General features: G+C 36.2%; 3 protein-coding genes across 4 annotated transcripts; 1 reads left to right on the top strand and 2 right to left on the bottom strand.

Annotated features, from left to right (window-relative positions):
• Nucleotides 1-1,375: 1,375 nt before the first annotated feature.
• On the top strand, nt 1,376-4,405 carry LOC108856317 (uncharacterized). The gene is made up of 4 exons (XM_018630090.2): nt 1,376-1,656; nt 1,973-3,512; nt 3,603-3,758; nt 3,936-4,405. Exons 1-4 carry the CDS (start codon nt 1,649-1,651, stop codon nt 4,053-4,055), a joined length of 1,824 nt encoding a protein of 607 aa, XP_018485592.1. The 5' UTR covers nt 1,376-1,648; the 3' UTR covers nt 4,056-4,405.
• Nucleotides 4,406-4,563: 158 nt separating this feature from the next.
• Nucleotides 4,564-7,812, bottom strand: LOC108856798 (G-type lectin S-receptor-like serine/threonine-protein kinase At1g11330). The gene is made up of 7 exons (XM_018630684.2): nt 6,388-7,812; nt 6,173-6,301; nt 5,900-6,102; nt 5,605-5,815; nt 5,278-5,515; nt 5,050-5,194; nt 4,564-4,983 (listed from the first exon to the last, which is right to left on the bottom strand). Exons 1-7 carry the CDS (start codon nt 7,682-7,684, stop codon nt 4,675-4,677), a joined length of 2,532 nt encoding a protein of 843 aa, XP_018486186.1. The 5' UTR covers nt 7,685-7,812; the 3' UTR covers nt 4,564-4,674.
• Nucleotides 7,813-10,046: 2,234 nt separating this feature from the next.
• LOC108805115 (G-type lectin S-receptor-like serine/threonine-protein kinase At1g11330) lies at nt 10,047-14,583 on the bottom strand. Of its 2 annotated transcripts, none has more exons than XM_057010947.1 (7): nt 13,214-14,583; nt 11,698-11,805; nt 11,436-11,632; nt 11,141-11,351; nt 10,827-11,064; nt 10,599-10,743; nt 10,047-10,524 (listed from the first exon to the last, which is right to left on the bottom strand). In XM_057010947.1, exons 1-7 carry the CDS (start codon nt 14,496-14,498, stop codon nt 10,216-10,218), a joined length of 2,493 nt encoding a protein of 830 aa, XP_056866927.1. In that variant the 5' UTR covers nt 14,499-14,583; the 3' UTR covers nt 10,047-10,215. The 2 variants fall into 2 exon arrangements, with proteins under 2 accessions (XP_056866927.1, XP_018432586.1); XM_018577084.2 differs by having other exon boundaries at nt 11,436-11,623; nt 13,214-14,582.
• Nucleotides 14,584-15,204: the final 621 nt, after the last annotated feature.

Genomic DNA, 15,204 nt, shown 5'->3' with positions numbered 1-15,204 from the left:
TTCCTTCGTCTACATTACTTGATGCATCTTCAGAGCTGTTACCTTTTTCTGCAGAGGTGATTTTCCCAAGCATGTTACAGTAACTGTAAGACAAAGCTAGTTAGCCAATGGATAGAGTTGATACACATACCTGTAATCTCTTATCTTTCCTACGCCTAGTGAGGCCATCTCCTTCTTCATCTATCACCAAGAAAATATGCAAATTAGGAATGAATTAGCACTTTAACAAAAAGAACACAAAGAGTGGTACAGATAATGAGTTAAAAATCAACTTTCAACGGTTAATAACGTCTCACCTTCGTTAAGGTTTTTGGTTGCTCAATCCTGACATTTTGCTTCCTTTGTTCTCCGCTTCTGTTGCTGCTTACCATCTGATTCCTTCAAAAAATTCTAGTCACCCTTGTCACCTCACTCGTCTTCTTTCTCAGCTATCTAGTTCTTTCACAGCAGTAAAGTTCAGTTCATACAGTTAAGTTGTCTAGGGCCTGAAACACATGACTCAGGTATCAGCAGTGTATAAAATCATTACACAAGTTATAGCAGATAGCTAGACAGAAGAAGTTAGTGGCAACCATCTAAAATTGTCAATTTTCGCCACAATGCAAGTAAGCAGAAGCTGCAGACATAAGCAACAACTCAAGAAATCCACAAAAAAAAAAACCCAGACATTCAAACAACTAATGACACACTTGGTACACCTACACAACTCATCAGTGCCTTCAAATTCATGCGAAAATCAAAAGTCATAAACAAAATAATCAAGTGACTCAATTCAACACTAGCTTTGACCTTTTCCAAGTAAAAAAAGTTCTAAAGCTTTCAAAGTAGAAAACTTTGGGGAGAAATATTCCTTTGGCTGACCAGAGGCAAAAATAGAGAGTTACCAGATTAACTACTACACCTAAGGTTCAATAGAGAGTGAGAGAGGAAACTGACCTTTGGGACGCAGCTTTACTCCGTCTCCGGAGAGACCAAATCCGGTAAGAAGCAAGCGGTTAATAGTGAATGAAAGAGGTTTTGTCGAGCGTCACTTGACTTGACCCCAAAAGAATGAGATCGAGACAGGTTAACAACATTTTTCGTGAATTGAATTCGATTGGAGAAGTCCTATTTAAAAGTATTTTTTTTTGGTCCTAGTCAAGACACAACAATGAACAAATAAATAAATATTCTAACACGACCAAAAAAATGTTATAACGAGACGCTGTCTTTGGATCGACCAAAGGGTAGGTTTGATGATGTAGTTTGGTGGTTGTACACAATTCACATAATAATTGCAAGGGTTGACAATGTCACACGTCGACTATAATCAAATTTAGCGAGTTTAAGTCTTAAAATAAGACCAAAGCCCAAAGAACTTACCTTTGTGGGCCTCTCTCTCTCCTGACCTATTCTCTCTCTCTCTCTCTCTATTCGGGTCGGCTTTTGGTCTTGTCCGGGAAGGTATTCTATTCTCCAAACCCAATTAACGGGACGCCGGGAGGCAAAAAAAAAAAAAAACGGTGATCGACTAACCCTTGTCCCTCCCCCTCCCTCCCGCACCACGACCAAGTGGAAGTCAATGAGAAAATGCTCCTTAATCTCAACGTTTTAGAGATCCATACCCCTACGTTTTCGCATTTTCTCGGATTTGTTTCTCTCCACCGCCATGTCAAGGTTTGTTCCGATTGTATATTTTTGTTGAATTCTGATCTCCTCTGCTTTTTTGTGATTCCCATTTCCTCGGAGACTCATTTATTTATGATCATTTGTCCATTCTTTTTCTTTTACTGAATTTTATGTGTAAAGTTTCAAACTTTATACGTCTTTAATGTTAAATCCGATCCTTCTCAAGGCTGCTCTCTCTGATGATCCCAAATCTAGATGTCCTTATTTTTTTTCAAAACTCAATTCAGGTGTAAAGTTTTCAACTTTGAGGTGTATACTTGTTTAGTCTCTCTTAAGCTCATGATCTCTCATTGCTTTACTGCAGATTTTTCATCTATAGACTCGTTGGAAAACAAACTCAATCTCTTTTCTCTAACCACATAGAGACAAGATCCCAATGGGGAACCTTTAGAACTAGTGCTCTAAGGTCTCCTCACTTCAGAGTTCACTCTTCCTCCGCTAGGATTCCCACTAATGTTTATTCTACTACCAGAAATGTAGTTACTCATCATGCTCAGGTTGCTTGGAAAAGGCTTCTTCTTCACCGCAAGTACTCCATGCGCCAATGGAACTTACCTCGTATCAACACCATAGCTCAAGCCTTCTGCTTGTCTCTCTCTCTCCGTTCACACCTCTTAATCCCCGGCATCGCCGCCGTCACCTGCGGAAAGCTAGCGTTGGCGCAGCAGAAGAAGAGACCTCCTCCCTTAGATCCCTACCCTTCGCATAAATCACTCTACACAAGAGCAAAGAACGGTCCCATCTTTCTAACCTCGCTGCTGCTTTCCCTTATAGAGTTCTTCATCTTGATCGGGAGAGCTTTCTATATCTCTTGTCTGTTCACTCCAAGTATCTTGATGGGTCTGGTTGTTGAACTATGCGGGCCTCGGTTTAGGAAAGTGTGGCTCGAGATGGTCCATCGAACTCTCGAAAGAGCAGGTCCCGCTTTCATCAAATGGGGTCAGTGGGCGGCCACCAGACCAGACCTCTTCCCCAAGGATCTTTGCGCGCAGCTCTCTAAGCTTCACAGCGATGCACCTAAGCATAGCTTTGCCTACACTAAAAAGACTATAGAGAAGGCCTTTGGCCGTAAGCTCTCCGAGATATTCGAGGAGTTTGAAGAGGCCCCCCTGGCGTCAGGGAGCATTGCTCAGGTCCACAGAGCTTCTCTGAGGTTTCAGTATCCAGGACAAAAGTCGAAGTCTTCTTTGGTTGCTGTTAAAGTTAGGCATCCCGGCGTTGGTGAATCCATCAGGAGAGATTTTGTGATCATCAATTTCGTGGCGAGGGTATCGACTTTAGTTCCGGCTTTGAAATGGTTGAGGTTGGACGAGAGCGTGCAGCAGTTTGGTGTATTCATGTTGTCTCAAGTGGATTTGGCGAGGGAAGCTTCTCATTTGAGTAGGTTCATATACAACTTCAGGAGATGGAAAGATGTATCTTTCCCTAAACCTGTGTATCCGCTTGTGCACCCTGCTGTTTTGGTGGAGACGTATGAGCATGGAGAGAGTGTGGCGGGTTATGTTGATGGCATGGAAGGACATGAATGGATCAAGACTAGATTGGCTCACATCGGGACTCATGCTCTCTTGAAGATGCTCCTGGTTGATAACTTTATTCACGCTGACATGCATCCTGGGAACATCCTCGTCCGGAAGAAGGTTTCACGTGGAGTGTTCAAAACAAAGAAGCCACACATTGTTTTCCTTGATGTTGGAATGACTGCGGAGCTCTCAAAGAACGACAGAGAGAATTTGCTTGATTTTTTCAAGGCGGTTGCGCTTAGGGATGGCCGGACTGCTGCTGAGAGAACGCTCAAGTTGTCAAGAAAGCAAAACTGTCCCAATCCAGAGGCTTTTATTGAGGTAATAATACATTTGACTCAAAGCTTCCTTGTACATACACCTTAGTTAAATTGTCAAATAACGTGATGATACGTTTATATGATGTGATAGGAAGTAGAAGAAGCATTCAAATTCTGGGGAACCCCTGAGGGAGATTTAGTGCATCCTGCAGATTGCATGCACGAGTTACTTGAGAAAGTGAGACGTCATAGAGTTAATATTGACGGGAATGTGTGCACCGTGATGGTCACAACATTAGTTCTCGAGGTGAGCTAAACTCTTTTTGCTATTTTCAAATATTTTAGTGTAGGTTTCAGATCATGGTACTTTGGTATAGAAATGCATTCCTATAGAGCATCTATGCATCTTATAGAAACTGAGTTTGAAGATGGTAAGCCTAGGTTTGCTTCAGTGAGTCTTATGGTTGTTGGTTTTGGTTTATAGGGTTGGCAACGGAAACTTGATCCAGGGTACGATGTGATGCACACGCTGCAAACAATGGTGCTGAAAACCGACTGGGCTAAGTCTCTTTCTTACACGGTGGATGGTCTGATGGCACCGTAGGAGAAGAAAGGTTTCCATCTTTTTTTTTCAAGTTTTGTTTGTCATCATAATAGGAGTCGAATCGACAAATTTTTACAAATCTTAGATGAGGGAACATAGAAAGAAAGTACATGTTCTTGATGTTCATCTTTGTTTATTTCTCTATTCTTTTTTTTTTTTTTTTGCATTTTGTTGTTATGGATTTTGGTTCATTCTAACTACATAGATTGTATTTACGCGGTTAGTTACCTGTATTAACCAACCGCCCGTTTGTTCTCTGAACTGAACTGAAGAACAGTGAACATAAAACAATGAAAAAGACTGCCTGAGAATGATGGTGCAGAGAATTTGAATAAAGTGTTCTCCTTGTATGTCTCTGTGTATCTATCTAATTGCCTTGTTCCCTTTTTGGCTTTTCTGATTTGATTTTGACAAGGGTTTTAGCAAGAACCGCTTTCAGTAATAACAAACCTTTGATCAGTGTACTTAGACATAACTTCTTTGTTGTTCACAAAAAAAAAGACATAACTTCTTTGGAATGCTTCTCTTATTCTTTAATCAAACAGTTAAACATTATAGTTTCTCAAAACATAGTATCATACAAACAGACTGCAAACAGACAGATTGGCTTTTGGTGAGCTTAACGTCCTGTTACAGTTGTGAGGCTCACATCATTGATAGAGACCTTCTGACTACTCTGGTCAGAACATTCAGCCTCGTAATCTCCTCTCCTTGCTATAAATGCAGGATGCTTCGGCTTAGGGAGGTTCGTGATCTCGGTAGTTAGCATCCAGATCACTGTTGAAACACTTGGTCTATCGTTTGCAACTTCTTGCACACATAACAATCCAATCTGAACACATTTCGTTATCTCCTTCACAAAAGACTCATCCAGAACTGTTGGATCTGCTAAAGAAACAGCCTCATCCTCATTCCACAGCTTCCACGTCTGTAAAATTTACAGGTAATTTTCAAAGCTAGTAAAGTTACTAAACACAAATTAGTACATACTTACATAAGCTAAAAGGTTTAGATCATTTTCTTCCTTGTGAGAGTTTCTTCTCCCACTTATGATCTCTAGAAATATAACCCCCAAGCTGAAAACGTCTGATTTTTCTGAAAATAAACCTTCCATTGCATATTCCGGTGACATATAGCCGCTGCAATAACAAAATTTTCATTCTAGTTGTTATGATAAAACTGACAATGCTTGTTGTGTATATTGTTGGGAATGGGTACTCACTAAGTTCCAACAACCCTTCTTGTGTTAGCTTCATCTTCATTCACTTGAAAAACTCTTGCAAGTCCGAAATCAGATATCTTGGGATTCAGATTGTCATCTAACAAAATGTTGCTAGCTTTTAGATCTCTATGTATGATCTTTAGTCTTGAATCTCTGTGAAGGTACATAAGACCTCTGCATATTCCTTCCATTATGTTGAAACGAGTCTTCCAATTAAGAATATTTTGCTTAGATGGGTCTGAGAAAAGCTAACAAAATCATTAGTTTTCTCTTCAATCATGCCAAGTAAAAAAAAATAGAGTTAAGAAACAGAGGAGATAAGTATACCAAATAGATAGGCATCCAAGCTTTTCTTTGGCATGTATTCATATACTAGCAACCTTTCTTCACCTTCAATACAACAGCCAAGTAACTTTACCAGATTTCGATGCTGCAACTTGGAAATCACAACCACTTCGTTCATAAGTTCCTCTAGCCCTTGTCCTGACGCCCGTGAGAGCCTCTTCACTGCAATTTCTTGCCCTTCAGGCAACATCCCCTGAACCAAAAGTTAGCCAGCAACTCAATTAGTCTGAGATTATTGATACCTCTTATCAGAAGGATTCTTGTTCAATGCTTTTACCTTGTAAACAGGACCAAATCCGCCTTGCCCGAGCTTGTTTATGAGAGAGAAGTTATCGGTTGATGTAGCTAACACTTTAAACTCAAAAAGAGGAAGATCTTTGAGCTTGACTTGGTTAGAAGCAGACTTTTTATCACTTGTAAGTGCTTCCATTCTTTTAAACATTAGCTCTGCACTTGTATCTTTCTCTGGTGCTGCTAAGCCTAATGATCAATGAAGCAAACAGTCTGAAACTATTATCATCGCGTAAAAAAAAAGAAAAAAAACTCTAACCTGAACGCTTTTTGAATTTACGGCATGCCAAAAGAATGCAGAGCACAGCAACAAACGCAACGCCTAGCACGGATGCTGTGATCATAATTGCTCGCTTACTATGTGTTTCTAAAGGCCTACCATGTGTTTCTACAAGATGCGTTGAAAAATAAATAAGTCAAACTAAATAGAGAAGAAGCAAAACAATAGAGACTATCAGAGTTTAGGTTACTCACCGAGTTCGGGCGCAAGACGAATAAAAAGATCAATACCACTCCTCAAAGATGATTGCATATCAACCAAGTCACCACTCCAAAGCATGCATCCTATTCCTTGATCATATGCATAAGCAGTGCAAGAACAGTTATCTAAACAAACGTTAGGACAATCCTTCTCAGTAGCTACAGACTGTTCCGCATTGGCTGGTACTTTCATCTTCTGCATTTTAGAAAATACATCTCCTTTTCCTCCACCACCAGTACTTACACGGCACTGCAGTGGAATACTTCTTAAGCATTCACTACTCCAGCTCCCTCCACTCCTCTCTGTTTTATTCCTCGGCACAAACCCTTCAACGCAATTACATATCGGAACTTCCTTTGAACTGCAGCTCGCGAATGGACCGCATGTACCGTATGCATCACAGGCTGTCGTTGGAATAGTGGTACCGATCTCCCAAGCTCTCGTAGTAGTACTCCAACTTCTTATATATAGAACTCCATCAGGATCCAAGTTCATGTGGTACATGGGAGAATCAGTAGCATATGACACTGTAAATGTTCCTTCATTATCATCACTGATAATATTATACCCATCAAGAAACAGAAGAGCTACCTCATCCTCTAAGCCGACGAATATCTGACCGTTCCATGGTCCGCTACGCCAGATTGTGACATTGCTTCTCCAGATCATAAGCTCACGAAACGGGGAAAGAGAGATACCGGCTGTGTAGTTCCCTGCTGAAGGATCTGTGTAGCTTTTCCATGAAGTAACCTTTAGATTCTCTCCGGTTCTGTTGCTTTTCCCAATGGTCATTGCTGCCAAGAAAGAATTGTAAGGATGCTCGAAACTCTCCCACAGAATCTCACCCTTGTTTCTGTTTTCTTGCAGCCTAAGATTCCCATTGTCCGTTAGCTGAACCCATGCAGCATTTGGAGCCACTGGTAGGGCTACGTTGGTCGACCACAGAAGGTGGTTTCGACCATTTGTGACCACGAGGTTTCCATCGTCAGAGATGGAAACAACACCGGAAGAGTCGTTGATAGGAGTGTCTTTGTTAGCAACCCAAACAACGGTTTGAACTGGAACCTTAGCGTACCAGATACCAACATAACGTAAATGACCAGTGGAGTTTACAGGAGTGAAGAAACCGAACCTGAAAATACCATTGTTGCTGAGAAGTGTCTCTGAGTCTTTGATCGGAGTCGTGAACGTGATCCTGTCCTCGCCGAAACAGAGCTTCAGAAAGAAGCAAGAGAATGTTGCAAATAGAATTAGAACAAGAAAACAACGTCTGTTGAGTAAAATCACCATAGCTATTTGAAATGGAATGGTGTTAATTTTGCTTTCTTGTTTCTCTTTGGGAGATATTCCTCTTAAGAGAAATCCAAAGAGAGGCCAATTAATAGAGCAGTCGTCTTTGTCTCTATAAGAAGACTTTAAAGAAGTTTGTGGTTACACTAGTAGACTTGTGTTTTTCATCTCTTGAGTAGACTTGTTTACTTGCACAAGTGACCAAAATCAATATAGCAAACCAATCCAAAACAGAAAAGAACGATAATGCATGTTGGTTTTGTTTTTTCTGCCTTTTCCATCCAGTTTAGTTAGTGCATGTCGGCAGTGGCCGACCAAGAACTTTTTTACCGTGTCATAAATTAAATTAATTATTTAATTTTAAATATTTTAAATAATTAAAATTTAAAATAATATTAAAATAGTAATTATATATAATATTAATTTTTTATTTTTTATTAAAAAATAAAAAAATCCACTTAACATTATTTGTAAAATTAATTTGCTTATAAGTCTTCACACATTCATTCTCAACAAAAAAAATAGACTTGTTTTTGAAAAATATGACATTTCATGAACCTAACAGTAACATGTATAATTTTCTTTATAAAAGTTTTTATTTTTGGGAAAAGAATTAAATATAGTTAAAAGTTATGTGTCATCACTAAAGTAAATTGTCTAGATAAATTTTGAAATATATATCACAAACTAATAACTCATATATTACTATTAATATATATATATATATATCTCACATTAATAAACATAAACTAAATATAGTTACTATTAGTTTTTACATCAACTTACATATCATATTTTGTATGATAAATAAATAAATATATCTTATCAAAATTAATTGTAAGTGTACAATAACAAATACAAAACTATAGCAGTACTAATAAAATATTTTTTGTTGATACTTAAATGATTAAGTATTTATCAGTTTATTAGATTAATTAATATATTAACTTTTAACATATTTATAGGTTAAAGAATAAATATAAACAAAAACTTTTTAGAAAAATATTTAAGTTATGATATATGCGCATAACACAGAAAAACTCCTAGTTATTATACATAAAAGTTTTGTCAATAGTGTGAAAATTGTCAAATTGTTAACTAAAAATTTATCACAATATTCAATTTGGATTAGTAAGAAAAATACAGTATTCAATTTGGGTTTACAAACCCAAATACATAAAAAATACAATAACTTTAATTAAAACTAAAACTATATTGGTTTCCGCACGAATTTTTGATTTAACTTGTGTTAACGTAAACTCATAAATTGTCATTTTATAAAAGAAAATCTCATGTATATTTTATGTTGTAGTTTACATATATAGTGGAATATATTATTTTATAATATAAATGTTTGATAATAACTTTTTATTTGTATATAATATTATATTAAAAAATTTATAATTTGATATAATTTGATGTAATTGTACTATTCATCAAAGTTACAATTTGATACAATTTTTGAATTTTTTGGAATCTTAGTAAAAATTCATCAAATTTTTCTTAGATCATTGTAAAAAACATTGGAAAATTAATCTAATTTTTAATATAAATTTGAATCATAAATGAAGAAACGAGAAGAAAAACTAAATTCTGTACTATAGTAAGTAAACCATACAATAACTAAAAAAAAGTGAACAAATGATACTAAAACGCTTGATCACCCAAACACACACAAAGCCACCATGAGCACCAAATAATGGTCAACTCCATTACACAAAACTGTCAACATGAACGCCACCAAACTATGTCCATATTGGATTCCATCAAAAACTGCTTCTCACCAAGCTACACCACCAATATATAATGAAATCCCTCTTTTCCTTCTATGAGATCTTACTTTCTCATAAGGCAGATCTCTTCTCCTATAATAAGACCAGAATTTGCTCTTTACATCTTCAACTTGTTTTCCAAATCTTTTAAATACACATATAATAATTTTTTTTAATAGAAAACTTTATTTTCAAGCAAACTCCATTTTGCTTTATTGGAAAACGTCCATATATATTCAAGCATATATTCTTTTTTCTTTTTCAAACTGAGTAAGTCCACACTCATCACAAAATCCGAACTCTAATTCACTTCCATCTTTATGACACACGTCTGTACTACATCCTGTAATACTTCACAAACTGACACAGATCATCTCAACAGACTGCATCTTCATAATGTTTTAGTCCTCGCTGTCAAGGGAGTACTGTGGCTTCTCAAGAACTTGTATCGGTTTTGTTTTTCTGATTATATTCGGACTCAGTTGTTTCTTCATCCAGGTTAGTTAATGCATCTCAGAGTAGGTCCAGTACTAGAATCTATTGAAATAATCATCACATCTCACTTTCACATAAAGTGTTTTTAACTGAGGTAAACAATACCAAATCTGTAATTAGTGAATCTGAACATAACTTCTCTGAACTACATCTCTTATTCTTTAATCTAACAATTAAACATGCGCAAGATAACAAAATGTGGGAATATAGGAGTTTTATATATATATATATATTAAATAAACATACAGAATGGCTTATGTGAGCTTAACGTCCGGTTATAGCTGTGAGGCTCACATCGTTGATAGAGACCTTTTGACTGCTCTGGTCAGAACATTCAGCCTCAGAAACTCTTCTTCTTACTATAAATGCAGGCTGCTTCGGCACAGGAAGGTTAGTGTTCTCCGTAGTTAGCATCCAAATCACGGTTGACACATTTGGTCTATCGCTTGCAAATTCTTGCACACACAACAAACCAATCTGAACACACTTTGTAATCTCTTTCTCAAAACACTCATCAAAGACAGTTGGATCTGCAAGAGAAGCAGCCTGGCCATCATTCCATAGCTTCCACGCCTTTAAAAAAGATCAAATTTACATAAGTTTCAAAGCTTAAGCATAAGTTACTAAACACTGATAGGTAAACTTACATAAGCTAAAAGGTTTAAATTGTTGTCTTCCTTGTGGGAGTTTTTTTTGCCACTTATGATCTCTAGAAATATAACTCCTAAGCTGAAAACGTCTGATTTCTCAGAAAAGAAACCTTCCATTGCATATTCCGGGGACATATAGCCGCTGCAAAAGCAAAATTTTCATTCTAGTTGTTATGATAAAACTAACAATGCTTGTTGTGTATTTTGTTACGTATGGATGCCTACTAAGTTCCAACAACCCTTCTTGTGTTAGCTTCGTCTTCATTTACTTGAAAAACTCTTGCAAGTCCGAAATCAGATATCTTTGGATTCAGATTCTCATCTAACAAAATGTTGCTGGCTTTTAGATCTCTGTGTATGATCTTTAGTCTTGAATCTCTGTGAAGGTACAAAAGACCTCTGCAAATCCCTTCTATTATGTTGAACCGAGCCTTCCAATCAAGAATACTTTGCCTCAATGTGTCTGAGAGAAGCTAGAAAAAGCATTAGTATTCTCTTCAAGTAAAAACAGAGTTAAGAAACAGAGGAGATAAGTATACCAAATAGATAGGCATCCAAGCTTTTCTTTGGCATGTACTCATATACTAACAACCTTTCTTCACCTTCAATGCAACAGCCAAGTAATTTCACCAGATTCCGATGCTGCAGCTTCGAAATCACAACCACTTCATTCAAAAGTTCCTCAAGTCCTTGTCCTGATGCCCGTGAGAGCCTCTTCACTGCAATTTCTTGCCCTTCAGGCAATATTCCCTGAAGAAAAATATTTACACGTCACTAAATTAGTCTGAGATTAATTGTACATCTTATCAGAAGGATTCTTGTTCTATGCTTTACTTTGTAAACAGGACCAAATCCACCTTGACCGAGCTTGTTTCTGAGAGAGAAGTTATCGGTTGATGTAGCTAACACTTCAAACTCAAAAAGAGGAAGATCTTTGAGCTTGACTTGCTTAGAAGCAGACTCGTTACCACTTGTAAGTTCTTCCATTCTTTGAAACAACAACTCTGCGCTTCTATCTTTCTCTGGTGGTACTAAGGAAATGATCAATGAAGCAAACAATCTGAAAATATCACTAACGAGTAAAAAAGACTCTAACCTGGACGCTTTTTGAATGTCCTGCATGCCAAAAGAACGCAGACCGCTGCAATAAACACAACGCCTAGCACGGATGCTGTGATCATAACTGTTCGCTTACCATGTGTTTCTACAATGAAAAAATGAAGTCAAATCCATACTATTTGAAAATTGATTTTTAGCATTAGAGCTCTGACGTTAGAAGTTGAGTGACTAATATTGTTTTATTTGATTACATAAGCTATTAAGATTAATAAGGTAAAATAGTTTTTTTTGGCCAAAAAATAATAACTAAGTCCCATTAGTCTAATCTCATATAGTTTATGTCCTATTAGACTATTTTTTTTCAAAATGGCAATACTACCCCTAATTTCAATTGAAAATCCGAAATTATAGTTAGAAAAAAATTTAAGTATTAAAGTATATTTTTAAACTAAAATGATTAAAAGAATATATTAAAATCCAAAAAAATTAAAACGTCGAAGACATTTTTTTTTCTTAAAACGAATTTCTTTTTTTCAAGATTTTCTTTTTTTTTTAAGATATTTTTTTTTTAAAAAATATTTTTTCTATTTTTTAGATCAATTTTAATCAATAAATAATAAAACAAAATATTCTCAAATATTCTCTTCTAATATTATCTTTATCCGTAGAACTTGTATTCTAAAATAGGTAGAATATAGTAAACATGTTAGAAATTGATTTCTACTAGTTTTGGATTTATAGTAATATGTAGATTCTGATTTCTACAGGTTTTAGACTTTTAGTAATGTGTAGATTTCGATTTCTACATATTTTAAAACTATAGGTTAAGCGTAAAATGTGTTTTCTAAATATTTTTAGATTACTATTATTTAAGTAGAACACGTATTTTAAACATAGTAGATTCAATAAAAAAGTAGATTACATTTTCTACTATGTAGAATGTGAATTCTACTTTTTTGAACAAAATATAATTTATGATTTAAACATTTTTTGAACTTAAAAATATATCTATATGTTGATATAAGTATTTCATCAGTACTTACTATTTTTTGATTTTTTTTTGTTTGTTAAACTATTTATTTGATTTATTTTATAAAATACTAAAAAATATTACAGGAAAAATGGTACAAAAAAAATTAGATTAATGGGACATAATTGTTGTTTTTTTGGTCCAAAATTTTTTTTTCCCTAATAAAGGATAAAAATTATCCAAAATCTAAAAATATATTTTAAAATAAATAATCATTCCTATATAGTATATATTTGTGTTGTTATCTGAAATTTTTTTTTAATAAAAAGTTCAAAATTAAAAACAAAAAAAACAGATAACTAATATTAATCAAATTTTTTTTTAAAATTTATATAATTGAAAATAAATCATTGAATGATTTGTAAGAATTATTTATCAATAATAAATATATTGCACATACAAATTTTTAATACATGTTTTAGTAAGTAACTATAAAATGTTTATGTGCGCATATGCGGGCGAACCACCTAATTAAATGTAGAAGAAGATAACATATGTGACTATTAGAGTTTATTTTACTTACTGAATTCGGAATGCGAAACTCGAATATAAAGATCAATACCACTCCCCAAAAGCGATTGCATATCAACCAAGCTACCACTCCAAAGCATGCATCCTATTCCTCGATCATAAGCATAAGCAGTGCAAGAACAGTTGTTTATACATTGTTTAGGACAATCCTTCTCGTTAGCTATAGACTTCTCCACATTCGCTGGTACTTTCATCTTCTGCATTTTAAAAAACCCATCTCCTTTTCCTCCACCACCTCCACCAGTACTTGCATTGCACTTCAACGGAACTCTTCTCACACATTCACTAGTGAAGATCCCTCGATTCCACTCAGTGATATTCCTCGGCACATACCCTCTGACGCATTTACAAGGTGGAACTTCCTGTAAACTGCAGCTCGCGAACGGACCGCATATATTGTATGCATCACAAGTTGTCGATGGAATAATTGCATCGACCATCCAAGCCCTCGTAGAAGTATTCCAACTTCTCATGTATAGATTTCCATCAGGATCCAAGTTAAAGTGATGCATGAAAGAATCAGTAGCGTATGAGATCAAAAATGTTCCTTTGTTATCGTTGGAAACGTTGAACCCATCAAGAAACAGAAGAGATATCGAATCCGGTAAACCGATGAAGATCTGACCGTTCCAAGGTCCGCTACGCCAGATTGGGACATTGCTCTTCAAGATCATAATCTGAGGAAACGGGGAATGGGAAATACAAGCTGTATAGTTCCCTGTTGAAGGATCTGTATTGCTTTTCCATGAAGTAAGATTTAGATTCTCTCCGGTTCTGTTGTTGGTCCCAAAATTCATTACTGGCAAGAAAGAGTTATAAGGATGCTTGAAACTCTCCCAAAGGATCTCACCGTTGTCTTGTAACCTAAGGTTCCCTGTGTCCATTAGCTGAACCCATGTAGCATTTGGAGCCACGGTTACTGCAACGTTCGTCGACCATACAAGGCGGTTTAGACCATTGGTGACCACGAGATTTCCTTTGTCAGAGATCGAGATAACACCAGAAGTGTCGTTGATGGGAGTGTCTTTGTTAGCAACCCAAACCACAGTTTGGACTTGAACCTTATCGTACCAGATCCCAACATAACGTAACCGAGTAGTGGAGTTTAAAGGAGTGAAGAAACCGAACCTGAAAATACCGTTGTTGCAGAGAAGTGTCTCTGAGTCTTTGATAGGAGTCGAGAACGTGATCCTGTCCTGGCCGAAACAGAGCTTCAGGGAGAAGCAAGAGAATGTTGCAAATAGAATAAGAACAAGAAAACAACCTCTAATCACCATAACTATTTGAAACAGAATGGTTCCAAATTTTCTTTTGTTGTTTGTCTTTGGAAGATTTTCATCTTAATAGAATCCAAAGAGTGATTAAATTAATAAAGTAGTCTTTACAAGAAGACTTTGAAGAAGTGAAGTGAGTGGTGGAGTTGGTGGAGACCAAATTTGAAGTGGGACGAAGAAAGCAAGAGGACTAATTGCGTTAGAAGACTTTCATCTCTTGAGTGGACTTTGATATGACTTCATGAAGGGTATGTTTCTGTGAAAACGTATGTATTACACTCTCACTACGTATGGTGAGCCTAAGACTTGAGAATAACTCTAAGCCTTCCCCAATTACAAAATGTGTAAAAGACCATCCTTATTTTCTAGAGTTACAATCACAACTCTTAACAACCTTATTGTAACGGCTCCACGGCTTAACTAACTGATCCACGTCAGCTCTCCTTCTTCCCTTGCTCTGTTCCGCCAGTTGCTCTTTTTCTCACCATTGTTTTCCTTCAGTCTCTTCCATACATAGCACCTCCAGAGCTTATCAACTTGTTTACTTGCAGAAGTGACCTAATCAATATAGCAAAGCAATCCAAAGAAAACGATAATAATGTTCTCATTTTCTCTGTCAAGACAGAACCTACTGTGGCTTCTCAAGAACATGAGTCGGTTTTGTTTTTCTGATTATATTCAGAATCAGTTGTTTCTTCATCCAGGTTAG

This window comes from Raphanus sativus, chromosome 5 (genome assembly GCF_000801105.2).
Source record: "Raphanus sativus cultivar WK10039 chromosome 5, ASM80110v3, whole genome shotgun sequence".
Taxonomy (NCBI): domain Eukaryota; kingdom Viridiplantae; phylum Streptophyta; class Magnoliopsida; order Brassicales; family Brassicaceae; genus Raphanus; species Raphanus sativus.
This window is presented reverse-complemented; position numbering and strand designations above follow the sequence as displayed.

Excerpts from the sequence above, each read along its gene's own strand:
- LOC108856317 (XM_018630090.2), top strand. Across the intron at positions 3,513-3,602 it reads ATCCAGAGGCTTTTATTGAG|GAAGTAGAAGAAGCATTCAA; the intron begins GTAATAATACAT and ends ATGATGTGATAG. Across the intron at positions 3,759-3,935 it reads TCACAACATTAGTTCTCGAG|GGTTGGCAACGGAAACTTGA; the intron begins GTGAGCTAAACT and ends TTTGGTTTATAG.
- LOC108856798 (XM_018630684.2), bottom strand. The coding sequence starts at position 7,684 with ATGGTGATTTTACTCAACAGACGTTGTTTTCTTGTTCTAATTCTATTT. Across the intron at positions 6,302-6,387 it reads TCGTCTTGCGCCCGAACTCG|AAACACATGGTAGGCCTTTA; the intron begins GTGAGTAACCTA and ends CGCATCTTGTAG. Across the intron at positions 4,984-5,049 it reads ATCTAAACCTTTTAGCTTAT|ACGTGGAAGCTGTGGAATGA; the intron begins GTAAGTATGTAC and ends TAAATTTTACAG.
- LOC108805115 (XM_057010947.1), bottom strand. The coding sequence starts at position 14,498 with ATGGTGATTAGAGGTTGTTTTCTTGTTCTTATTCTATTTGCAACATTC. Across the intron at positions 11,352-11,435 it reads GATTTGGTCCTGTTTACAAA|GGAATATTGCCTGAAGGGCA; the intron begins GTAAAGCATAGA and ends ATTTTTCTTCAG. Across the intron at positions 10,744-10,826 it reads AGAAGGGTTGTTGGAACTTA|CGGCTATATGTCCCCGGAAT; the intron begins GTAGGCATCCAT and ends TTGCTTTTGCAG.